A 25700-nucleotide genomic window follows, 5' to 3' on the forward strand; every position below is an offset into this window, starting at 1 on the left:
ACCAAAGGATATAAAAGTTCATATACAGTAAACTACACATGAGTATGTATACAAATGTGGGTAACAACCTTCCACATCAACTGCCACTGCAAGACTTGAGGTAGTATGTTTGGGTGCAGAATACATTTACCACCACTACCAACCACACCCTTTCCCCCTCCCACCCACCTTCATTTGTTCACTGTTTCCCTTTTCTGTTAAAACCTCAGTCCTGGTACTAGAATTGTCTCTTACTCTGGTTCTGCTGTGGATGATTTTTCAATGTATACCACAAGGAACTCTTTTTAAGCAGATTTGTGTCATCTTACATCGGTATCACTGCAATGCTACTTTTTTTTTTTTTCATCCCATTGTGGGGAATGTGTACGAGGTCATCCTTACTTGTGTTAAAGCATATAATTTTACATCAGCAAATCACACCTCTGCTAGAGGTCGCTTTGCCCATGAGATACGCTTTGCTGCTTCGCACCACCAGTTTTTTTTTTTTTTTTTATTTATTTATTTTTTTTACGGTAAGGCCTATAGCACCTGTAGGCACACTTGTAGAGTGTATGGGAAGTGCTGTTCAGCTTCCGCCCATTAGTGGCGCAGGCAATTTTATTTATAGTGGTACCCATATTAGGGCCCATATCACCGCCCAAGCTCATCTTGAGTGTAACCACCTTGAACCTGGGTATCATGGTGACATGTAGGTAACTTTAAACCACTCAACAAATGGCAAAGTGTTTTAAGGCTGTATGTGGTGGGATTCGAACCTACGCGTGGACGTCTGCCCGATCCCACGCTCACCACCTTATCCACTATGCCACCGCCTCCTTATATATAGTTGCCAAGTTGACTTCATGCCAACCAGATGTCCTACACCTACAAGTTTGGCAGCCTTCTTCCCGTGTTCCTTCTGGAGCGGAAAGGCTTTGCCACAGCCTGTGACCCATTTAGGAGCGAGCGGAGTGCCCAAGTTGGTACACTTATGGAGTTCACGACTCTCACTGTGCGGGTACCGGTCACCACCACCTTGTACCAGGAAGTTCACTTGGCAAACAGCTGTCGAGTATGGAGGACAATTCTGACCATAGAAGGCATATGAGGAAAGGTTCTTCGCATGGAAAAGGCTTCAGGTGTAGCTCTTCCCAACCGGAAGCTACTAAGGGTGTACATAAACATTCTCGGGGTTACACCTCTGGTAATGGTGACGAATCTGCTACCCAACACTCTCTCCCCTTGCCTTCTACCTCATGGAATGAGGCAAATGCTCCGCCCTGGTGATGGATGGTGATGGAAGCTTTGGCTGCATTATGTAGTGATATGGACAAATTAAAGGAAGAGAGGAGATTGGGCCCCAGCTGTGGTGCTGATGATGCCGCAGCTACAGACGGTGTAAACATTAGGCCAGCTGGCCAGGAAATGCCTCCTTAGAGCTCACCCGCTGGGTTTTCTGGCTTTACTCCAGCTGTGCATTGTCTTTCTACTGATGATAGTGACACTCAGGACGACGTGCAGCATGTTGCTGATATGGTTAACCATGTGTTTGACAACGGGTTGCGAGAGGTGGAGTACAAAAAGATTTTTGATGACGTTGCTACCAAGAGGCCAGACAACTGTCATGCTTTGGCACCAGTGGACTGTAACTCGCAAGTTTTGGATGCACTGAAAACTGATGCCAAGAAAACTGACTTCCATATGAAAGACATTGGTAAAGACATTATCAAGGCCGCCACAATTTTGACAAGGTCCCTGATGGTGCTAGACAAGATTGCCCAGACTGTACAGCCAGATGTAGCCCATGAAGTGGGCATGCTTAATGGTGCTCTGGCACTACTGGGTAATGCTAATCATAAAAACAACTTGGTGCGCTGGTTCATCATCAAGCACGAAATCAACCAGAAGTATGCTCACCTGTGTTCAGACAAGGTGCCCATGACTTGTCTTCTGTTTGGTGATGATGTCTCGCAATCTGCCAAGCACATTGAGGAGTCTGAGAAGTTAAGGAGTAAGATTGTGACGAGGAAACCGCTCCCTACGTGGAAGTTCGATGCTAGCAAGTTTAGAGGCTCTTCTGGAAAAATGCCATTCAGAGGTTTTATGTCCAGGTTCCACCCATATGGTCAACTGACGTTTGGACACTGGAGTGAGCACTGGCAAACCTTCTCACAGCAAGGTTCGGAGGCAAAAAAACTCCCAGCAATAACTGAGGTGAGTCATCAATTCCAAGCTGGCACACCACAATTTTATGCATGAGTGGCATAACATTACCAGTGATCCAAATGTTTTAGATATTGTTGAACATTGCCATCTTAACATTAATATTACTAACATTGGTCCCTTATTTGCTGAGGAAGTTGATTACGTATTCAGTGAAGAGAAAAAAGATATTTGTTTTCCAGGAAATTGTACAGCTGTTAGATCTTAAGATTATCAAGGAAACACGGAGACAGGAGGGACAAATTCTTTCCCCTATTTTCTTAAGGAGAAAAAGTGATGGTGGTTTTAGGATGATTCTTAACCTAGCAAAACTTAATGAATACATCGATTACAAACACTTGAAAATGGAAAACTTTGAACGGGCGATTCAACTCGTTAACAGAGGTGCTTACATGGCCTCTGTTGATCTACGACAAGCCTACTATTCAGTCAAAATAGCTGAAGAGCAACAACAGTTTCTGTGCTCCAAATGGCAAAGGAAAATTTATCAGTTCACTTGTCTCCCTAATGGAGTTGCAGAAGGTCCTCGTCTGTTCACTAAATTAATGAAGCCAGTTTTTGCTGTACTAAAAGAGAAGGGACATATCATCACGAGTTTCACTGATGATACTCTTATTTGCCACAGTACTTTTGATGGATGTTGTGAGAGTGTGCAGGCAACTGTTGACTTGCTCAGGAAATTAGGTTTCTGTATTAATGATGGCAAATTGGTTTTGGTACCCACAACACGCTTGGAGTATTTGAGGAACATTATAGATTCAGAGACTACAACAGAGACATTACCTGAGTGGAGGAAACTCAAAATAGTGCAAAAACTGTGAGGAATTGTTTCGTAGTGACAGAGCAAAAATCCGGAAGGTGGCCAGAGTCATTGGGCTTTCAGTTGCAGCCATTCCAGCAGCAGAGATGGGGGAAACTGCATTATAGGAAGTTGGAATCTGCTAAGATTGCAGTTTTAAAGGAAGCAAAAGAAAATTTTGATAAATAGATGGCTGTCACTCATGAAATGAAGTTGGATTTACATTGGTGATTATCTCACATTGCAGTGCAAAACAGACAGATTTTTCGGAAAGGTACAGAACTGGACTTGTATACTAATGGGTCAAATTTAGGTTGGGGTGGCCACCTTAATCGACACCAAGTTAATGGGAGATGGTCCTTAACGGAAACTGAATTGCCCATCAACGTAAAAGAACTCAAGGCCATCTTTGCTCAAAGGACGACATGTTCGTGTGTTTTGTGATAACACGACAGCAGTCAACTATGTCAATGAAATGGGCGACACAAAGTCTTCATTGTGTAATGACATATGTCTTGAACTTTGGGATTGGTATGCAGCAAATGATGTCTGGCTTACCTGTTCTCATGTACCAGGTAAAGTTAATCTCATGGCAGACATTGCATCTCCGACATTTAATGACAGGCATGAGTGGAAGTTGAATGAAGGAATTTTTAGGGACCTTTGTGGGGTCTTTGGAGTTCCAAGCAGTGATCGCTTTGCTTCCAGATTGAAAAAATAAGTGCCTCGTTTCTGCTCCTGGAAATCTGACCCAGATGCAGTACATTTTGAAGCTTTTTCCATACAATGGGCACAGTTTGACCTAATCTACATTTTTCCACCCTTTGCTCTAATTACCAGATGCCTACAGAAAATTGGAACGGAGTCAGTAAAGGGGTGGATGGTGTTGCCACTGTGGCCGTCCCAGCCATTGATGGGGACTCTCCTCACTTTGCTCATAAAGGAACCACGGCTAATTCCGAGGAAGGCACACATATTGCGTCACCCATCGACGGAGGAGGAACACCCCATCCTGCAACACACCCACCTGATGGCTTGTCTCTTGTCCAGCAACATCTGCGAGACAGAGGCATTTCTACAGCAGGTGCGAACATCATTATGGCCTCCTGGAGACCTGGGACTGCGAAGCAGTATCAGCCACATGTCAATAGGTTGCTACAGTTTTGCAATAGCTGGGACATCGATCCCCTTATTCCCACTGTAACTGATGTTGTGAATTTCTTGTCTGTCACTTTCCACAGAAGTGTGGGTTATACCTCAGTCAATACTGCAAGAGGCACTCTCACCTCACTGGGGATTATTGTGGATGGCTGCAGAGCAGGAAACCATCTCTTGTCAACAGGTTCTTGAGGGGAGTTTTTAACTTGAGACCATCGTCACCAAGGTATGCGGAAACTTGGAATGTCCAGCAGGTGCTCCAGCGTCTACGTGCCATGGAACCTTTGTGTTCCCTCTCCCTAAAGGATCTAACGCTAAAGCTTGTGATGTTAATGGCACTCATGCAAGCTGCCAAAGTACAAACCCTACACTGCTTATTGCTGAGGGATATTCGTATCAGACAGGATTCTGTTTGTGTTTGGTTAGGGGAAAACATTAAACAATGTCGGCCGAAGTTCAATGTGCGGTTTGTGACCTTTCAAGCATACTCTACAGACAAAAGATTGTGTGTGTGTGAAACTTTGAAACTGTACATTGCAAGAACAGAAGAATTCCAGTGTTGAGAATCGGGAGAATGGGAAATTACTCCTTAGCTATTTACTAAGCCACACAAACATGTGTAAAGTGTTGAGAATCGGGAGAATGGGAAATTACTCCTTAGCTTTATTGAGCCACACAAACATGTGACGAAAGACACTGTTGCGAGACGAATTAGGACAGGGATAAATATGTCGGGCGTGGATACTGACAAGTATTCAGCTGGCAGTGTTCGGCCTGCAGCAGTGTCAAAAGCCAAGGCCATGGCTGTACCGATTAAGCACATCATGGCAAAGGCTGGGTGGTCCAGGGAAGCCACCTTTGCCAAGTATTACAACAAGATCATTCCAGTCCATGACCCTTTCCAAGATGCTGTTCTGCACTAGTCTGTAAGTCCTGTTTGGGCTGGAAGTGTTATTTTTATTGTAAACTGTTACATGGCTATGTAATTTTGTTACAATATTGGGGTTTGGTTACTGGTTGTCTTATTTCTCCACTCTCACATCAGTACTTCATTCCCATTTCTTGTAGTACAACATCCACATGGCTTCAAAACCTCATGGGCAAAGTGACCTCTAGCAGAGGTGTAATTTGCAGATGTAAAATTAATGAGGTAGTACATGAGACTTACCGCAGGTCAGTTGAAATGTGCTTCGGATTTTATGAAGCAAATCACCTCTGCTAAAAGGGAACTTGCACATGCCCACCTCTCCCACCCTACACTATGCAGCATCTTGTGATTTAAGTAATTCCAGCAGTATGAAATATCTCCTTACTTCTCATGTGGATGGTTGTACTCTTTAAAGTCTGGTGGTGCAAAGCAGCAAAGCGTATCTCATGTGAAAGCTTCCTTCTAGCAGAGATGATATGCTTCATAAAATCTGAAGCACATTTCAACTGACATGCGGTAAGTCTCATGTACTTCATTAATTCCACAGGCTGTCTTTCAGTAACTGTTCCATGGCTTCCATTATTTTCTTTTTCCCAACTTCTATTCCTCTCACAGTTGTTTGATTGACTAGTACAACATATGAAAGGGTTATTGGTCACTATGCAGTTAAAAGTTTTTGCCATGTTACATCTACTAACATGACTATCTATCCTAAACATCTATGTGAGGCGTTATACTTCTCACCTTTTCCCTTTATCTGTTGTACAGTCTTTCTTTCTCCACTTACTCAGAATTTGCTCAAGTCTTTGAGGAATCTCTTCCTGAGTACCTTGACCCTGTTGTTTTCTATTCTGGTTTTTGTGCCGTGATAGTTGCTTAGAGGCAATTTCACTCTCCACCATAACACTCCTGTAGTATACTCTAGCACAGAAAGGTACATGTTTAGTTTATGTTTATTTCTGTGCTGTGACAACATGGCAGGTATGTGACCGAGTGATGTTAGGGTATGAATTGTATATTATTATTTTCTTGTTTCCTCACAAACAGCCGGGAGAAATGAGCTGATGTCAGCCAAATGTTCCTATCAATTTACACTTTTTTTCTTCTCATGCACCTGACCATGCTGAGATCAGCTTCCACTCTCAGAAGCTCATGAGGGAATCTGTAGCTGCTTAGAGTATATGCATGTTATCATAAATAATGCACAGTGACATTTACATGCATTTTGTATCATAATATGCTTTTTCTTTTAATATTCTAACTTAATAACAAATGTGTTAGGAAGAGTTCTAATAATTATGGGATGGTTGCTGGTGTCAGCAGAGAAATGCTGACAGAAGATGGACTGTGGATCTGAGATCAGATGGAGTCTTGCAGTAGCAGTGATTGACATACGGTAAGTCTTGGGTGATTGTGTGTGTGTGCAAGACTGTCTTGGTGTGGTGTAAAAACTGTACATTTAAGCCAATATAGTGAAAGACTAACAGTAATAATTACTTCACAGTATCATTATCTCACTTCAACACACTAATAAGGACTTAGAGACTGTCCACTTCAGTCATAAAACAGCAGATTACTATGGCGCTACTGATAGCTCCTTCCGAACCCTCTGGTACGTAAGAGTGAATAATAATGGATCTGATGTAATATCATCCTATCATGCTCCAGGAAGTCACCATTGAATAAACAATCATATGTATAAATTTCATGTCAATCAGATGAATACAAATAGCAAAACAAGGACGAAATTATGAGAAATCTTTAGGAGAAAATATCTCGAAAAATGTTTCTTTACATTTCAAAAATTTTGAATAAAATTGGTATAAACTCTGATTGACTTTTGTTTGGTACAATTCTAAACTAAAACTAACTAAAATGCAACTTTTGTAGGAATTAGATTTTTTGAAATATTAATAGAAAACAAGATATAGGAAAGTGAAAAATTTTTCTTCCGACCTTATCAGGGTTAGAGTTATCAAGGTTCAACAGTACAAGTCTTATCACCTTCAGGGAAACAGTGCTGAAGGAATCCATAAACCAATGTCTTTTGTGATTTGGTTATAATTCATAACAAACACAACAGTGACTGTAACACCGGTGGTAGTATAATGTAGGGCCAGCTCCATCGTCTGGGAGATAATAAAGCTTACTGTTTAATTAGAGTGATGTGGATGTGGATGGTTTGTCTTTTGTTGCTAACAGAGGGCAGTAGTTCACATCACTCTACAAACCTCACAAAATACAAGTATGCTCTTCTTTTCTGGGAGCATGGACAACTACTCCTTTGTTACTACACATACTATTACCCATAATTATTAATTATTGCTTAAACCCCCACCCCACAGCAAAGTTACATAATGTCCGTTAGCTCACAAGAGAACAACGAAAGAAAAGAACTTGAGTTCCCCTTTCCGTTCTCTAAGAAAAGGTGCATGGACCGTTTTCTATAACCCCTCGGTACCAGCCAGCCTTCCCCCACAATTCATTCGCTTCTTTGCTGCCATAGTGGTTACATGTGTTACCTTAGTTCGCTTACTGCCGGCTTTTTGTCCTTTTTCTGCGGCTTTTGGGTTGCCGCCTTGCTCTTGTCTTCGGTTAGAGCCTTGGTTAAGTGTAAGATCATGGTAAGACTGCGTGGTAAGTGCTCTAGATCATTACCATCTCGGTCTGTGGACCCTCATGACGATTGTTTGTCATGTAGAGTCAAGTCTTGCAGTCTCACATCTCGGTGTAAAAAATGCATTTCTTTGTCTCACGATGAATTTCTCAGGTTTTTGGAGAATGTAAATGTGTGTAGGGAAAGGAGGAAGTCTTCACCTGGGAAGTGCAAGGCTCAGAGTTCAGTCTCCTATCCATCAGGTGGACCTTCGATCTCAGGGAACAGATGGTGCAGCGTGTCTTGGGGCCGAGATGGTTCCGGCGACAGCTGCGTCAACAATAACACAAGCAGCTGGTGTTCCAGTCTTCTCTACTGACACAGGTAAGATGCCAGTTGCTCTACGAAGGACCTCGCTGGTTCTGGGGGTGGATTTGGTGACTGCCAGGTTCCTATGGTCATGGCAGTACAACATTCTACCCGTGATATGGAGGTAGAGAGCCGGTGTTATGGCCCAGGGCCCTATCTCTCTGCCCCTCCCAGAGAATTAGGAGGTGACAACTTACATATAGCCCTAAGGTCTGACAAACAACCCATGCCCTTTAAGACCAGCCAAGGTACTGCCAAAGGAAGTCCTGGTTATGGCATTACCGTTGGCAATGATGGGAAGGACAGCTGTCACTTTGCCCTAAGGTGTGACAACCAGCTGTCTTCCTACCCCAAGCAGGGCAATGGTAGTAGTGGGAAGGACAGCTGTCACTATGCCCTAAGGTGTGACAACCAGCTGTCTTCCCACCCCATGGAGGGTGATGGTAGTGATGGGAGGGACAGCTGTCACCATGCCCTAAGGCGAAACAGCCAGTTTTTGTCCCTCCCCAGGGAAGTCAGCCAAGGTTCTTATAATGGAGATTCAATTGAACCCCTCTCTGGCCCTTCAAGAGCTGGGTTGACTAACGCTTTTCTTCCCACACAGAATTTGTGCGCTGGTGCCATTCCTAAGGTGGGTCTGCAGACCAACCAACCTCATGACCAGACTGTTGAGGTTAGTTTGGTCTCATCTCCCAGGACTACTCACCATACCCTTCCTTGCAGTGGTGTTTCTCAGGGGGACCATTCACTTTCCCAAGAGATGTCTGATGAGGTGAGCCATTTTATTCCCGTTCCTGGTAGCAGCAATCTGGTCCCAGGATCATCAGCTTCCAGACTGGTTGAGCATCCCCAGTCCACTTATGAGGCAGATGAGGAAGATGAGGAGGTGTCTACTCCTCAGGTGAGTGATCCTCCTTTTCTACAACTTATACAGAGAGTGATGAGTTTTCACCAGCTTCCAACTCCTGAAGCTCCTTCCTCGTCGATTCTCACAGGAGTTGAGCAAGCTCAAGGATCAGTTGAGACTCGCCGTCCCTCCTTGGCTATCCTTTGATCTCTTTTGGCCCAGGCTATTCGGGAGAAAGCCCAAGGAAAGGCTCTGAAAGACCCTAGACTTAATTTATCTCCTTTCCAGTTACCCAGAATTTGGAAGAAGGGTGCCAGTGAAATTTATTTACCCGAAGGGGCCTCTCGGGTCCTTCCTCCGGTTAATGAGGAGTTGGATGATCTTAGACAGAGGGGAAACCAGATGGTGTCAGTCTCCACCCGTGTCTTGGCTCAGATGGAATCAGTGTGTGGTTCCATGACTGACATCGCCTCTTGGATAGACCAGGCCACTTGGGCTGGAGACTTTTCAGGCACACAGCAGTAAGTGTTGGCTTTTTTTATCCTCTCTGGCCAGGGCCAACAGAGATTTTCTTCGCTCTGCAGAAGAACTACGTTGTTGGCTTTATATGTTAAGAAGAAAGGCAACTGTGGATGCCTTGCCTGGTTCCTTTTCTGATGCGGATAAACACCAGCTTATGTCTTCTCCTTTTTCTGATTTTCTCTTTGACCTGTCTGTAGTGGCCAAGGTGCAGAACACGGAACACTTGGCGTGATATCTCTTCTCTGGTTAGGAGCTTGACCTCTTCAGTTAGGGGATCAGCCGGGACACCCTGTGGAAACAGAGTAAGAGGGCAGGTGAGGAAAGGGTCCCTTCTTAGACCCTTTCCATTGGCTCCTGTTTCCAGATCCTCCCCCACAGGGGGGTCCTTTCGCACCTGGGGGGCTCGCAGCGGAGGGAAAACTCTGGCTCTCCGGTTCCTGTGGGTGCTTGCCTGCAGCGTCACTGGAGAGTGTGGATGGAGGTAGGGGCAGGGGAGTGGGTAGTGAAGACCCTGCGCTATGGGTATGTACTTCCTTTTCTTCGTCCCCCTCCATTGCCTTCCAGGCCCATAGAGTTTACCACCTATGTAGAGGGGTCTGTTCGTCATACGGCCCTACACCTAGAGGTTCAGGATATGTTGGACAAAGGGGCCATAGAGCCGGTGGTCGACAAGCTGGAAGGCTTTTATGCATGCCTGTTTCTGGTTCCGAAAGTAACGGGGTTGGAGACCGGTGTTCGACCTTTCGGCCCTGAACAAGTTTTTAAGAGTCAGCCCCTTTCGAATGGAGACAGTGGCTTCAGTGTTGGAGCCCATGAAAGTGGGGGATTGGATGGTCTCTCTAGATCTACGAGATGCATATTTCTAAATCCCAATACAGTGGTACCTTGAGATACGATTTTAGTTCATTCTATAACCATCGTTGTATGTCAACAAAATTGTATGTCAAATAAATATTTCCCATATAAATACAAGTAATATGAATTAATGCATTCTAGTGCTATGAAACCACCCCAAAACACAGTTAAATTACATATAATATAGACAATTTGTATATAAATAAACGAGTAATAACACGCATAATGATAAAAAAACACATTTATATGATAAATGTTAATAAAATCAATAAAAAAAGAAAGGAATTTTACTTACCACAGTGACGGTGAGCTGCGGCCTGCAGAGGGAGGGAGAGGAGGAGGGGGAGGAGGAGGATTTATACGTACGTAATGTACGTAAACACAAAAATTTTGCTAAACTTATTTCAAATGCTAAACTTATTCTTAATGTTTTTTTGGGGGTGGCATTTTAAATTTTTTTTTTTTTTCTTACGTAATCATCACCTAATCATCACTTTCATGTCTGTCCTTTTTGGCCTCACTTTCATCAGTTTCAGCACTCTCACTTCTGGCCCTTTTGGCCTCACCTTGACTTTCACTAACTGAGGCCTTCACAAAGTAATGATCAAGAGAGGTTTGTTTCTGCCTCCTTTTTAGAATGTTACGAAAGAATGTGAGACACGTATCATTATATAAGACACTCACTCTGCCTGTAGACAATTTATCAGGTGTCTTTTTTCCACAAAATCTGACACTTCCTACCACTTGCCTAGAATATTACGAATTTCAAGTTAGTTCCTCCTCCTGCTCAACATCCTCCTCACTGCTGAGTTCTTTCATTACCTCCTCGTGGGAAATCTTGCGTAACACCTTCAGCTCCCCCGTCGTGAGTTCTTCAGCATGCTCCTCAACGAGTTCAGCAACATCTGCCTCGTCTACCTCTAAGCCTATAGAGCAACCAATAGATACAATCTCCTCCTCAACAGGATCGACTCCCTCAAAGTCTCGCTCTAAAAAAACATCTGGCCATAATTTTCTCCATGCTGAGTTCAATGTTCTTTTGGTAACACCTTGCCAGGCAATATCTATAAGCTGAACACAGATGACAATGTTGTAATGTTGCTTCCAAAACTCTCTCAATGTTAGGTTCGTATTTTCAGTAACTTCAAAGCAACGCTTGAAAAGATGCTTCGTGAAAAGTTTCTTAAAGTTGGATATCACCTGTTGATCCATGGGCTGGAGGATAGATGTTGTGTTGGCTGGCAGATAGACAACTTTAATGAATTTAAATTCATCTAAAAGGTCATCTGCAAGGCCAGGGGGGTGACCGTGGGCATTATCCAAGAGGAGGACACACTTAAGTGGCAGACCATTATCGGTCAAGTATTTCTTGACTGAAGGACCAAAAAAACTACGTTCATCCATTCAATAAAACACTGACGTGTCACCCATGCTTTACTATTTGCATGCCACAGAACTTGTAATCTTTCTTTAATCACTTTATGAGCTTTGAATGCCTTTGGATTTTCTGAGTGATAAACTAGTAACGGTTTCAATTTGAAATTGCCGCTAGCGTTGGCACAAAGGGCAAGTGTTAGCCTATCTTTCATAAGCTTGTGACCGGGTAGACTTTTTTCTTCTCCTGTGATAAACATACGCCTAGGCATTTTTTTCTAAAACAATCCTGTTTCGTCACAATTGAATACTTGTTGCGGCAGGTATCCTTCTTCACAAATGAGTTTTTCAAATTCCTTAATGAAATTTTCAGCCCCCTTAACATCAGCACTCGATGCCTCTCCATGATGAATGACAGAATGAATGCCACTTCGTTTCTTAAAATTGTCAAACCATCCACAACTGGCTTTGAACTCATCACTCCCTTGGCCACCCTGTGATGATTCTCCCTCCGTCTCAGTTGCTTCACGCTTAAGGTCTTGGAAAATAGTGCTAGCCTTCTCACAGATGATCGCTTCAGAAACAGAGTCACCAGCCAATTGCTTCTCCTTAATCCATATTAAAAGTAGCCGTTCCATCTCATCACGTTTATCAGTACGTAGCTTGGAAATAATGGTGACGCCTTTGGAAGGTTGCAGCTTCTTGATCTCTTCCTTCTGCTTGATGATTGTGGATATTGTAGAAGGAATGCGGCCATACTCCTTTGCCAAGTCAATTATACGAATGCCATGCTCATACTTTGTGATAATTTCATGTTTTTTTTCCATCGTGATCATTTTCTTAGGTTTTTTTCTTTTCACTAGCTTTTTCTTTAGCTTTGGGACCCATGGTTAATAACAAAATAAAGTATATATATCCAAAATAAGACGAAAAATGAGCACAAACACAACGAATAACACAACGTGTTTGAACAATGAGGCGTCAACAAACTGAGCGGGCGGAAGCTGACCGCAGATTTTGCTACCTAGCATTTGCTTCTACAATAATTATTATCGCTCATCGTATCTCAAATTTTTCGTTGTATGTTGGGGCATAAATTTTTGAATATTTCATCGTAGTTAGGACAACCGTATCTCAAGGTATCACTGTACACCCTCATTCTCGCAATTTCTTGCGGTTTGTTTGGCGGGACAGAGTCTTCCAATTCAGGGTTCTATGTTTTGGCCTCTCCACCGCTCCTCAGGTTTTTACCAAAATCATGGCTCCAGTGTCCTCATGGGCGCATCAACATGGGATTTTTCTCCTCCGCTATCTGGACGACTGGCTGATCACAGGTTCGTCTCAACAGGAGGGCATGAGTGCCATCCAAGCTATTTCCCATTTGTGCGATCAACTGGGTATTCAGGTCAATCTATCTAAGTCGGACCTGGTGCCCAGCCAGAGGAAGCAGTACCTGGGCATGGTACTGGACTCTATGAGGGCTCTGATTTTTCCTTCCCCAGAGCGGATCAGCCAGTTTTGGTCTGTGGCGCGGAGTTTCCTTGAGGACAAAGCTCCCCCGGTGTCACTGTGGAGGTCACTCTTGGATCATCTGGCATCCCTAGAGAGGCTGGTTCCAGGTAGCCGCCTTCGTTTCCCGGTCCCTTCAGTGGTGCCTGAAGAGACACTGGAGAGCAGCTTCAGACCCACCCTGGTGGCGGGTTCCTCCATCTCACCAATGCCTTGCAGACCTCTTCTGGTGGATGGAGCCAGTTCATCTTCTCCAAGGAGCCCCCTTTGTGATGCCACCTTCAGAGATGACTCTGTTTTGCGATGCCTCTCTGCACGAGTGGGGTGCTCATGTGGGGGAGTCCCTTGTCTCAGGTCTCTGGTCTCTACAGGAGAAGAGCCTTCACATCAATCACCTGGAGATGTTGGCTGTCTTCCGGGCCCTTCAGGCCTTGCAACGGGACTTGTCGGGCACAGTAGTGAGTCTTATGTCGGACAATACTATGGTGGTAGCTTACCTACGAAACTCAGGGGGCACTCGGTCCGAGTCTCTGTCTGTTCTGACAGGGGTCATTCTTCGGTAGTGCGAGGACAATCGGGTATTGCTTCGCCCCAAGTTCGTGCCAGGATGGCGCAACGCAGTGGCAGATGTGCTCAGCTGTGAGTGTGTGGGGTCGGAATGGACCCTATACCCAGTCGTGTGCAAATGGGTCTTCCAGGTGTGGGGTGCACCTCAGGTGGACCTGTTTGCTATGGCTTTAAATCACCAGCTGCCACTGTATGTGTCTCCACTTCTGGACCCGAACGCTTGGAAATAGGACATGTTTGCCTTCCCCTGGGAGGGCTTAGATCTGTACGCCTTTCCCCCCTTCTCCCTGATTTGGCGGGTTCTGGTTCGGGTCAGAGAGATTTTGGGTGTGCGCGTGTCTCTAATTGCGCCTCAGTGGCCTCAGGCAGACTGGTTCCCCCTGCTGCTGAGTCTATTAGTAGATCACCCGAGAGTGTTACCTCAGTGGGACTCGCTGTTACGTCAGCCTCATCGACACCTTTTCACAAATCAACAGCAACACTTCATCTTCATGCGTGGAGACTCTCCAGCGTCTCTTTCAAAAGAGAGGCTTTTCGCGAGAAGCTGCAGGGATCATGGCCTTGCCAGTCAGACAGTCTTCGCCCAGGGTGTACCAGGCGAAGTGGGCCATCTACTGTCGTTGGTGTGAGTCGAGGGGCTGTCATCCTCTCTCGGCCTCTGTGATAGACTTGGCGGACTTTTTTCTTTTCCTTTGGGGCACAAAGCATTTATCCTTACCATCTATTAGGGGATACCGCTCTGCTCTGGTCCCCATATTCCAACAGGCAGGCCTGGATATCTTTCTAAATATGGATTTGCCAAGTCAGCTCCTTCCTGCTCGCCACGCATTCCTGCGTGGGATTTATCTTTAGTTTTGAATTCTTTAACAAAGGCCCTTCGTTTAGCTTCATTGCGGGACGTGACACTGAAAGCTTCTTTTCTCTTAGCTTTGGCTTCTGCTCGTCAGGTTAGCAAACTCCATGGACTTTCAGCTGAGGTTTGTCACTCTAGGGTTTGGTCTTCGATGACTTTCTCTTTAGCCTCGGACTTTCTGGCTAAGAATCAAGTTCCAGGTGATGATTCTCAGTCAGAATTTTCTATTCAGGCCTTGGCTAGGTCTGTTGGAGATTCTGAGTGACCAGCTTTTATGCCCAGTTCGGACTGTCCGGTAGTACCTGCGGAGGACCAGGGACTGTCGTCCTAAGTGCTCACGCTTATTTGTGACAGTTTCTGAACCTCGATGGGTGGTACATCCACACACAATTTCTTTTTGGATATGTTAGGTTATCCAACGCGCACATCAGGATGTTTCAGAGGAAGACATGCACTCGGTGAAAATCAATGCACATGAGGTTAGGGCAGTGGCTACAAGTGCCCTATTTAAGAAAATTAGGAGTATTCCAACCATTCTCCGAGCAGGGACCTGGAAATGTAGTTCTACATTTGCTTCTTTTTATCTACAGGATATAACTCATAGATATCTAGCTACCTTTTCTTTGGGCCTTTTGTGTTGGCTCTCAGGGTTATTGATTAAGGTTGATTGGGTTCAGGCTACATAATTTCTATGTACTTTAGTATGGGAGGCTTTGAGTTAGTTGACCTTCCTGGTGGGATGTTGGATGGACTGCTTCTTTTCCCTATTACTTCCCCTTAGACATGGATGGTAGTGCTACACTTTTCCAGGACTTGACCTCTTCATTGTAAGTATGCACAAGTGTGGTTCTGTTTTTGTTTTTTAATCTTTTCAGATTCGTTAAAGGAATGGTCATCCTCCCTCCTTTACTTGGGAATCAGTTTTCAAGCAACAATTAATAATTATGGGTAATAGTATGTGCAGTAACAAATAGGATTTTTTAAGTAAAATCCATTTTTATCTACATACTTACCCATTATTAATTATAATTCATGTTCCCTTCCTCCCTCCCCTCTATGACCTTTTTAGAAGCGTATGAATTGTGGGGGAAGGCTGGCTGGTACCGAGGGGTTATAGAAAACGGTCCGTGCACCTTTTCTTAGAGAATGGAAAGGGGAACTCAAGTTCTTTTCTTTCATTGTTCTCTTGCGACCTAATGGACATTATGTAACTTTCCTGTGGGGTGGGGGTTTAAGCAATAATTAATAATTATGGCTAATAGTATGTAGATAAAAATGGATTTTACTTAAAAAATCCTATTTCCTACTGAGGGTGTTTTGGGTGATGTGTATATATTTCCCTTCCCTGTGGACAGGAGAAACACAGTGGTGACCTCAGCTTTATAGAAGAGAACGCAAGTTAAAGCCAGACTTATGAGGCTGTGGGAGGCTATACGACCTCTGTAAGCAGCAATCAATGCCCTGTGTCAGAATGAGGGAATAGTAGTCTAGGGAGAAATAGCAAAGTGGGGCAGTTACTCAGAAGGGGCAGATTTTGGGTGTAATGTATATATATATATATATATATATATATATATATATATATATATATATATATATATATATATATATATATATATATATATATATTGTTACGGTTTGTGCCTTGATTTTCTTTATTTTCTTGTCTATATATTATTATTATTATTATTATGTTTATGATGAGTGAATTTAAATGTAGAATAAGGAGTAATGTCTTTGCGCAAGGCTATGTGTTTTGTTGCCCCCGTTGCATTCTCGGAGCCCGCGCTCCTTTTGTTTCTCTCTTTCTCAGCAGGCGCCTCCTGGGATGGATGTTTAGGTGGTGTTGGAGAAATTTTGTGGTGATGTCGTGGGTATAAAGTGTGTTGGTTATTTGTGCTCCGGTCCTAAAGGTTGGTGGTGTTATCTGCGAGGTTTTTGTGGTGTTTATAAGGTCTGGTAAGACCAACTATGGTGAAAACAAGTGGTGATGTGGAGAGGCATTTGAGCGGGAAGTTGTTCATTTTAGTCTGAGCCATGAAGCTGAGCCTCATTTGCAAGGAGGCCGCTGATTGGCTGGCCCCCTCTCTCACTCACGTCGTGTTGAAAGGCTGCGTCATGAATGCTTTGTGGTACATGCTTTTATTTTATTCATTATATCTCATCTTATACACATAACAGACAGTTTCTGTTGGTACCGTTACACTTAACAGTAAATGCAGAAGCTTTGATACTTGGGGAAAAACAATTAATAAGCAACTGTAAAGAAGTTTTAGCGAGTTGAAGTGGAAAACTTTTCACGACATCTTTATAACACGGTTTACTTATCATATCCTTTGGATATATTTAAAGGAATGCTGTTATAAATGATTGCATTTCATAAAAGAATGTCTTCTGAACGGTATGCAACTTCCAAATTATAGTTAAAAGATAATGTAAGCGAAATAGAGAATTATTTATGGGAAAGTATGACTCGCGAGGAAGGGCGCGGCGGAGTGCTGCCAGTGAAGACACTGCTGGTTCACCTTGATCCAGTTATAACTGGATTACGCTCCCACTGCGACCACTCCTCCGTGCCCTTTCTCGTGAGTCACTTTCCCATAAATAATACTCTATTTCGCTTACATTATCTTCTAACTATAATTTGATAGTTGCATTACCTTCAGGAGACATCCCTTGATGAAATGCAATAGTTTAAAGCAGCATTCCTTATAATATATACACAGAAAATGATGATAAATAAACTGTGTTATAAAGTTATCGCAATGCAGCCTTCACTTCAACTCGTCAAATCTTCTTTATTGTTGCATATTGCTATTTTTTTCCTTGAGTATCGAAAGTTCCCCATTCACTGCTTAGACTAAAGGTAGCAACAGAAATTATCTGTCATGTGCATGAGACAAGATATAAGGAATAAAATATAAACATGTACCACGAGAGCCGTCAGTTCACAGCCTCTCAACACAGTGAGCTGGGAGCGTGCCAGCCAATCAACTCTCGCCTTACCTCCGTCCTCACCTCCTGGATACAGTATCGTGTCTGTCACCGCCAGTGACACCGTCTCATAAATAATTATGTAATTCGCTTACTGTTACGAGAACGTGCTGAGTAGCTGTTGGAATAGTGCATCAATAGTTAATTATCTGCTTGGTACGGAGTAAGCAAGTAATCGGAGCGCCAAGCGAGGCGACCACGACACTGAGGGCTGGACGCTGGGCAGTTCACCAACCACCACTGACGGGCTCACCACCACCTCTTGCCCTGTCCCTCGCCAAGGCCTACGTGTCGCTCACCACCGGCTTCCCTCGCTGTCTGCTGCCCTTACCAGTCTGGCGGCCCTTCTTGTCATTGCGTGGACCCAACACACACACCACTCACCACCACAGCCCAGCGGCCCCCTGCTTTAGTGCTTTGTGTCAAGTGACTCGTGGTGTATTGTAAATAAATTCCAGTTACGGGAACATCCTGGTTTCACTTACCACTATAACGTTACATGGTGCCCCGAGTGAGCCTTCGTCACCATCATGGCATGAACGTCTCTACCACCACCTGGACCACTGCTACTAACGGCTGAAGGTTGGAAGAAGTTTAAGTTTGAATGGGAAAACTACTTGGAGGGTGCAGAACTCACCGAGAAGTCGTCACAAGTGAAAGCTGCTTACTTCTTGTTTTGTGGAGCTGCTGCTCAGGAACAGTACAAATCGTTTACTTGGGTACAAGAAAACGACAAGCATGACGTTGACAAGATCTTGAAGTTTGAGGAGCAGTTGATGCCAACTGAAAATAGGTGTATTGAAAGATTTGTGTTCAATACTCGGCAACAACAACAAGGTGAACCAGTGGCCGAGTTTGTTGCGGCCTTGTGACGTCTCGCTTTCACTTGTCAGTTTGAAAAGATGACGCCTGAAAATATCAACGAAGAGCTCATCCTCGGCAAGTTAGTGTGTGGTTTACCAGACAGTGCAGTACGTCATCGCTTGTTGGAGGAAGGTAACAATTTGACTTTGGACAAGGCCATCACCATAGTTCAGTGTGCCAAGCAAGTGGCTCAACACTCGTGTGTTCTCGAAGGGGAAAACGTGGAACCGTGTACAGTGTTTACAAAAGTGTCTGCAGTAAAACGGTCTGTGATGACACCTCTCCATGAGTCCTCGGCGCCTCGCTCAAGGACTCAGTGTCCGAACTGTGGGGGAGACAGGCACTCCTTTATGTTTTGTCCTGCCCGTGGGAGGCAGTGTTTCAGTTGTGGCAAGTGGAATCACTTCAGCAGTGTTTGTCGGGGTCGATGGCCGAGGGATTATGCGTCATCACGAAAAACAAACCGGGTCAACGCCATCAACAGCATTGGTCGGCTGGATGCCGCCACTTGTGAGTATCAGCTGGATAAGAAGAGTGTTCAGATCTTAGTTAATTGTGGAGCTGAAGTCAATGTTATGCCAGTGAACATTTACAAAGCCGCCACAGGTGATAGCATGATGACAAAGGTGAACCCCACCCACGCAGCACTTCTCAGAGACTACGAAGGTTCGGTTGTCCCCACATATGGAACTGTGAAGCTTCATCTCCACAACGCCCCACGGAAGCCACTGATTTTGTTCTATATTGCAGAACGGTCTTCAGGTGCTGCTGCGGAGCCGATTCTGGGCTTGAACACCAGCCTCGAATTAGGGTTGATCACACTTAGCCCGGACGTCCAGCTGCAATCTACAAGGAAGAGTGTCTATGTAATCAGCAACACGATAGTCACACCAAGAAAGAAATGGAAAGAAATTAAGGACGTAACTGAAGAGTTTCTGGATGTGTTTGACTCCACGACTGTAGGCGACCTAGGAGTGACACATCACATCAAGTTGAAGCCCGACGTGCACCCGGCAGTCCACGCTCAATGACGCGTACAAGAACTGATACGTGAAAAAGTTAGAGCTCATCTGGATGAACTGGTGAAAAAAGAGGTCATCACACCGGTAAATGAGGCTACTGATTGGGTAGGTTCGCCAGTTATTGCTCTCAAGAAAAATGGTTCTGTTCGATTATGTTTGGATGTAAAGGAGCTTAACGCTGCGATTTGCAGGAGCACTACACCATATCCACTGAACAGGAAGTATCGTCATGCCTGGCAGGTGCCCACGTGTTTTCACTGTTTGATACGCGGCAAGGCTTCCACCATATTCGCCTCGATTACAAATCCAGTTTAATGTGCACCTTTAACACACCCTTTGGTCACTACAGATGGTTGCGTCTTCCATCTGGCCTATAGTCATCGCCGGAAGTTTTTCAGAAACACCTTACGCACGCCCTGGAGGGCCTGGACAGAGTCTTCATCTGTGCAGACGATGTGCTAGTTGTTGGGTACGGAGACAACCCGGAGGAAATTGGCAAAAGTCATGATCGTTGCTGTCATGCATTCCTCGAGCGCTGTCGCAGTAAAAATATTAGACTTAACAGCGCTAAAGTTCAATTCAAGACTCGTGATATAATCTACATGGGTCACAGACTCACGCCACAAGGAATGAGTCCAGATCCGTCAAAGATCACAGCTATCAGGGACATGCCACCGCCGCAGGATGTGTCACAACTTCGTGGATTTCTCAGCACTGTAGCGTATTTAGTGAGATACCTACCCCGTTTGTCAGCTGTGGCAGAACCTCTTCGTGCTCTACAGAAAAAGGATAAGGAGTTTCAGTGGTCTCCAGCGTTACAGAAGACTTTTGAAGAAATTAAGAAGCTCGTTATGACAGCCCCAGTACTGCAATACTATGATACGCGGCTGCATGTCTTACTTCAGTGTGACGCTTCAAGCTACGGACTGGGAGCAGCCATACTGCAAGAAGGAAAGCCTGTCACGTACGCATCCTGCTCCTTGACATCCGCGGAGAAGAACTACGCACAGATAGAAAAGGAGATGCTCGCCATTGTGTTCGCTACTAAACGCTTCGATCAACTCGTTTACGGCCTACCAGTAATTCAAGTCCAGACGGACCATAAGCCTCTGGAGAGCATCCTATGTTGCCCTATCAACGATGCTCCCAACAAGCGTCTGCAGAGTATGATGCTCAAACTACAACGTTACAACCTGGACACTCACTACATCTCGGGAAAACACGTACCCATAGCCGATACACTGAGCCGGCAACTGCCAAGTTGCACCGAAAAACAGCAGTCTGTTTTTACCATCAGTTTGGAACAACACAAGTTAGCACTTGATTTAGCAGTAATACCAGCATCCCTTCTAGATCTGCAGAATGAGACTGCTAACGACGAGGAACTTCAGGCTGTAATTTCAGATATTCAGTCGGGCAAGTGGGTTTCTACCATAGTGGAAGATTTTAGGCCGTCCAAGAATGAGCTCACCTTGGGGAGCTCGGCACAAGATTCTAGGCAGTTTACATACCGCACACTGTGGTATAGAAGCCACCAGACGTAGAGCCAGGGATCTGTATTTTTGGCCACGTATGAATCAACACGTGAACGATCTTGTGAAGGGCTGCTCCATCTGCGCCGCAGTCCAGCCATCACAGCAGCGTGAACCATTATTATCTCACGAGAGTCCCAAAACTCCGTGGACTAAGGTGGGCATGGATATCTTTGAATTTAGAAGCAGACACTATTTTATTATGACAGACTACTCCACTAACTGGTTTGAGGTTTCAGGCATGCATCGGATCACTACGCAAGCTCTGATTGACCAGTGCCGGTTTCAGTTTCGTCGGCACGGCGTCCCCTTGACAGTTGTGGCGACAGTGGAACACAGTTTCGGTCGGCTGAGTTTGCGAGGTTTGCCAGGGAATGGAATTTTGAGATCATTTTATCTAGTCCGCATTATCATCAATCTAATGGGAAAGCGGAAAACGCAGTCAAGACAGTAAAACGCATCTTGCAGAAGTGCCATTTAGGCAACCAAGATCCTATGCTAGCAATCCTGGAATGGCGAAACACACCCAGTGAACAAACAGGCGTGTCCCCAGCTCAACGCTTGTTCGCCCGTCGCTGCCGCACACCTCTACCAGTGAGTCGGGAGCTGTTGTTACCAAGAGCAGATATTGAAGGAAGTGCATATGATAAACATCAACAGGCAAGGAAAATACAGGCGGAATACTATAATCGTACTACTAAACCCTTACCACCATTACCTACAGGAAGCCAGGTAGCACTTCAAGTACCAGGCAGCACGTCGTGGGTATCGGGAACGGTCATCCGATCGTTGCCGTACCACTCTTATGAAGTGGCATCGGGAGGCGGGTGTTACAGGAGAAACAGGAGGCATCTACGTCCCACATTAGTTCCACCAGCAACCCCGCCTGCTTCTCACCTGCATAGTAATCTTCGTCCCAGATGCCTCTCATTCGACACGGATAGCATAGGGGAGACGATAGAACAGATGATGTCACCGCAAACTGAGTCTGTGGCACAGGATCTGCCTCCAGCTGCACCTCCACGCAGATCATCACGCATAAGCAGGTTCCCAGAGCGATACACGGCCTGCTAACTATTTCATGTCTATGTATAATCTCTATCGATGTAACTCGTAGTATATCGTTTAATATAAATTTTTACTTTTGTAGAGAGGGAGGGATGTTACGAAAACGTGCTGAGTAGCTGTTGGAATAGTGCATCAATAGTTAATTATCTGCTCGGTACGGAGTAAGCAAGTAATTGGAGCGCCAAGCGAGGCGACCACGACACTGAGGGCTGGACGCTGGGCAGTTCACCAACCACCACTGACGGGCTCACCACCACCTCTTGCCCTGTCCCTCGCCAAGGCCCATGTGTCGCTCACCACCGGCTTCCCTCGCTGTCTGCTGCCCTTACCAGTCTGGCGGCCCTTCTTGTCATCGCGTGGACCCAACACACACCACTCACCACCACAGCCCAGCGGCCCCCTGCTTTAGTGCTTCGTGTCAAGTGACTCGTGGTGTATTGTACATAAATAACAGTTATGGGAACATCCTGCTTTCACTTACCACCATAACGTTACACTTACATTATCTTTTAACTATAATTTGGAAGTTGCATACCGTTCAGGAGACATTCTTTTATGAAATGCAATCATTTATAACAACATTCCTTTAAATATATCCAAAGGATATGATGATAAGTAAACCGTGTTATAAAGATATTGCGAAAAGTTTTCCACTTCAACTCGCTAAAACTTCTTTATAGTTGCTTATTAATTGTTTTTCCCCAAGTATCAAAGCTTCTGCATTTACTGTTGAGTGTAACGGTACCAACAGAAACTGTCTGTTATGTGTATAAGATGAGATATAACAAATAAAACAAAAGCATGTACCACAAAGCATTCATGACGCAGCCCTTCAACACGTGAGTGAGAGAGGGGGCCAGCCAATCAGCGGCCTCCTTTCAAATGAGGCTCAGCTTCACGGCTCAGACTAAAGTGACCAGACTTTAGTGGTGACTATAAGTGAATCTTGGAGACTTTTCATGGGTTGTGTGGTGTTTTCTTGTTGGTGACGAGTCTTTAGGAGGTCGTGGCGTCAACTGAGGGAGAGCACGGGTGGGGTGTGTGGTGGAGTATGATTTTGGGGATTTTTTGCTTTTTGCTCATACTGTGTTGAATTAGGAGTGTAGATGGGATGTTACTACGGCATTTCTTGATGTGTGGAGTTAATGATTAATTTTGAGAGTATTGATTGATTGCAATCCATGTGTCCAGCTGTGGCCTTGGATCTTATATCAGTTGAGATTTGTGGGGACCCCTGATCTGGAATAGTGTCCCCTGGGTTAATTCTTATGAAATTAATATTTTTCTTTGATTTATATGTTTACCATTGATATGTTATTTTTGTATTATTTCATGCATTGCCTATATTTTCTTTATGTAATATACCTATGTTTATTTATGTCTTGCTTTTGAATTATTTCCATTATTCATATAACTGATCATAACACCAGAGTGAAGCCTTGGGAGACTGTTGGAGGTAAGCAGAGTTATAATTGTGTTGTGTAATGAGTAGAGGCCACGGACGGCTGGGGAGGGTGAGATTTTCTCTTAATATCCAGACCCTTAAAACTCCTGAGACAGGGATAACGTAATCTCGTCATAACATAACATATAACATAACATAAATAATAGGATAACAAAGGGCCACCAGGGCCCATCTAGGTTATCCTGTATCAGTCGCACAGCGACCTCGTCATCAGTACTTAAAGATACACTTACAAGTACACAATACATTATATACTAATTCTAAATATTTGGCCCATTAACAGGGCTAAGTCCTGCAGCGAAATCCTCTACAATTTGTGGTCCCCATACATGGAGATCATGTCTTATTTAACTATAGTAAATTTCTTATAAAAACTATCATGCAGTGCTATACATAATTATAAATCTAATAAATTTAAGTGCTTATCTAATCTGTTTTTAAACATTGTCAAACTAGTGCTATTTACAACCGTCTCTGGCAATGCATTCCAGAAGTCTACCACTCTATGACTAAAGAAATATTTTCTTATATCTAACCTGCAGCCTTGCTTTCTAATCTTCCTGCCATGATTTCTAGTCCTATTTCCCTCCTCTAAGGTAAAGAAAGATCTCACATCTATGTAGTTTGTATCTGAGAACATTTTAAATAACTCTATCATATCCCTCTTATACATCTCCTCTCAAATGAAAACATGTTTAATTCCTTTAATCTATCTCTATACTCCAGGCGCTTTAATGCTGGTATCATCCTAGTTGCTCTTCTCTGAACTGCTTCTAACATGTTGATATCCTGCCTATAGTGGGGTGACCAGGCCTGTATGCAATACTCTAAATGGGGCCTAACATAGGAATTATATAAGCTACGCACCACTTCCTTACTTTTATAACTAACATTTCTATTTATAAAACCCAGGATCCTATTTGCCCTATTTCTTGCTTCTAAACATTGCTTTGAAAATTTCATAGTCCTGTCTATCACTACTCCTAAATCCTTTCCTTCCTCTACTGCCTCTAGCCAACATCCCTCCATCTCATAGTTAAAGTTTGTGTTGTCTTTACCTAAATGCATAACCTGACACTTATCAGAATTAAACTCCATCTGCCACCTGTCTGCCCATGCTATCAGCCTGTCCAGGTCTCGTTGTATTCTGTAATTGTCCTTTTCACCCTGTACTGCACATGCTATCTTAGTATCATCTGCAAACTTTGATACTTTGCTACTAATTCCTATATCTAAATCGTTAATGTACACCAAGAAAAGAAGAGGTCCTAGCACTGATCCTTGGGGTACCCCACTAACCACTTCCTTCCACTCAGACATTGCCCCATTTAATACTACTCTCTGTTTCCTATCAGAAAGCCATTCACTAATCCAATCAACTAACCTACCCCTATCCCATGTAGTCTCAATTTGTACACTAGCCTCCTATGCGGTACCTTATCAAACGCCTTGCTAAAATCTAGATATATAACATCTATGCTATTTCCATCATCTAACTCCTTGGTAATATATTCTAAGATATCGAGCAAATTTGTAAGACAGGACCTCCCTGATCTAAAGCCATGTTGGGTATCTCTAATTAATCTATTCTCATTTAAATGCTCCCAAATACTACCCTTAATGATTTTCTCTAGTATCTTACATACTATACTAGTTAAACTGATCGGTCTATAATTATTCGCATCATCCTTCCTACCTTTTTTAAATATTGGAGTAACATTAGCTAACTTCCAGTCCTGAGGTATCTCAGCAAACCTAAGTGATCTTTCAAAGATTAACTTAAGTGCTTCAGAAATACTGTCTACACCCTCCCTAAGTACTCTGGCATGTAGCTCATCAGGACCACTGGCTTTCCTATCGTCTAGTTCAAGAATAAATTTCCTAATAATTCCCGGTTTTATATCAATATTTTCTAAAGCTCTTAAACTACTCGTCGCACTGTTTGTAACAGGATTTCCTATTCTTTCCTAGTAAATACTGAAGAAAATTGTTCATTCAATAATTCTACTATGTCTTCATTTTGATCCACTACTACACCATCTTTTCTGAGTGGTCCAATCCTATCCTTATTTCTTTTATCACTGACCTTGTAATAACTATATAATTTTTGGGATCTTTACTCCCAGCTCTAGCTAGTTTTATCTCTGCCTGCCTTTTACTTTTTTTATAACCTTAC

At 43.9% G+C, this 25700-nt stretch overlaps 2 protein-coding genes across 2 annotated transcripts in view; one reads left to right on the forward strand and one right to left on the reverse strand.

Moving 5' to 3' along the window:
- The window catches only part of LOC123519891 (receptor-type tyrosine-protein phosphatase epsilon-like), a 443234-nt gene that overhangs the window by 238449 nt on the left and 179085 nt on the right, over window positions 1-25700 (reverse strand). The gene's annotated exons all lie outside the window — the stretch shown is intronic.
- Window positions 17978-19509, forward strand: LOC123519892. Its single transcript, XM_045281529.1, has one exon. The coding sequence runs from the start codon at window positions 18476-18478 to the stop codon at window positions 19466-19468; it is 993 nt and encodes a 330-aa protein (XP_045137464.1). The 5' UTR covers window positions 17978-18475; the 3' UTR covers window positions 19469-19509.

The sequence above is a fragment of the Portunus trituberculatus genome, chromosome 46 (assembly GCF_017591435.1).
Source record: "Portunus trituberculatus isolate SZX2019 chromosome 46, ASM1759143v1, whole genome shotgun sequence".
NCBI lineage: Eukaryota > Metazoa > Arthropoda > Malacostraca > Decapoda > Portunidae > Portunus > Portunus trituberculatus.